Below are 1,166 nucleotides of genomic sequence, written 5' to 3' on the forward strand. Positions count from 1 at the left end.
TAGGTGTCTGCAGTGATACCAGAGTGTGTGCCTGGCCTTGCTGCAGCTTCTCCTGGCTGCCAGCTAGGAGGCAGAGGGTGGCCGTGCTGTAAGCTGAAGGGTTCTTCCACAGATAAGACAAGTGATGAGCAGAAGGCTTTAGTGCTGCACGCTGTCAGGCTGCTTCTGGGAGCCTCGTCTTCTGGCGCTGTTTCAACAATCCCTGTGACTCGCAGCTGGACAGGGAAGTTGCCCACCCAAATGTGTGGGGCAGAGCGGGGGGTGCTGAAGGGAGGTGGTAGTTCCCAGCTGTCAGCCTTCCTCAGCAGAGCAGCTCAGCACTGGGTGAGGCAACAGCTGCCTTTATGAAGTGCTCACGGACACAGCAGGATCATTTTTGGTTAGCTTTAAGCGGATTTTCAGTGCCCCAGCATGTCTTGCCTGCAGAGAGCTGGATCAGAGTACGGGATGTTGCTGCTCACAGTCTTCCTTGATTTCAGGTTGAAGATGAAGATGACATTGAATCTGGAGATCAAGGCGATGAAGATGAGGATGGGGATGAAGAGGATCAAGACTAGAACGCTTTAGTGTGTTTCCAAGAAAACTAGATTGCGTTGTTGTTATTGGGGGAAATCTATTACAAAGCAAACTGCCTGCTTGCGGGAAGCAGAGGGGAAAACGGCAACCGTGAGACTAGTTCTAATTTACTGAAGTGTTTGAAACTCCTTCAGACTAGGTAAAGAAAACAAAAATCACTGTTTAAGTTCTGCATCAGTCTCCCAAACTGTCCTTGTTTAGAAGTTGCTTTAGACTCTGTTTAAAGCGTGGAGATGACACTGTTCTGCCTCAGCTCAGTCACTGACAGAAGCTCTGTGCACTTGTCTATGGTCTTAACCTTCTGCGACTCTGAACATCATTAAATACAGAAGTATTTGGTTTAACAGCTGTCAGCTGCCATCATTGCTGCCCCTGCCTTTGGTGGAGTTTGGGGCTCCCTTGAGAGAGTGGTGGCCAGGTGCAGGGTTGGGGTGGCTGTGGCATGTGGTGGGCTCTCAGCTGGCCTCGTGGGCTGGGTCTCTGGGCGAGAATGGACCTGCATGGCGCTGGGTGCCTTGACGCCTGACCTGGCTGCAGCAGAACTGCCGTGCGCTGCTGATACTGTGGAAGAGGTTTCATGGACATCTGTG

At 51.5% G+C, this 1,166-nt stretch overlaps 1 protein-coding gene across 1 annotated transcript in view; it reads left to right on the top strand.

Moving 5' to 3' along the window:
- USO1 (USO1 vesicle transport factor) overlaps window positions 1-557 on the top strand; it is a gene marked incomplete at its 5' end in the record, with an annotated part of 22,828 nt that extends 22,271 nt beyond the window's left edge. The window contains one exon of the mRNA XM_010143428.1: window positions 480-557. Coding sequence (XP_010141730.1) covers window positions 480-557 — 78 coding nt within the window. The remainder of the gene's footprint in view (window positions 1-479) is intronic.
- Window positions 558-1,166: the final 609 nt, after the last annotated feature.

Source organism: Buceros rhinoceros, unplaced genomic scaffold, assembly GCF_000710305.1.
Source record: "Buceros rhinoceros silvestris isolate BGI_N320 unplaced genomic scaffold, ASM71030v1 scaffold33290, whole genome shotgun sequence".
NCBI classification, from domain to species: Eukaryota; Metazoa; Chordata; class Aves; order Bucerotiformes; family Bucerotidae; genus Buceros; species Buceros rhinoceros.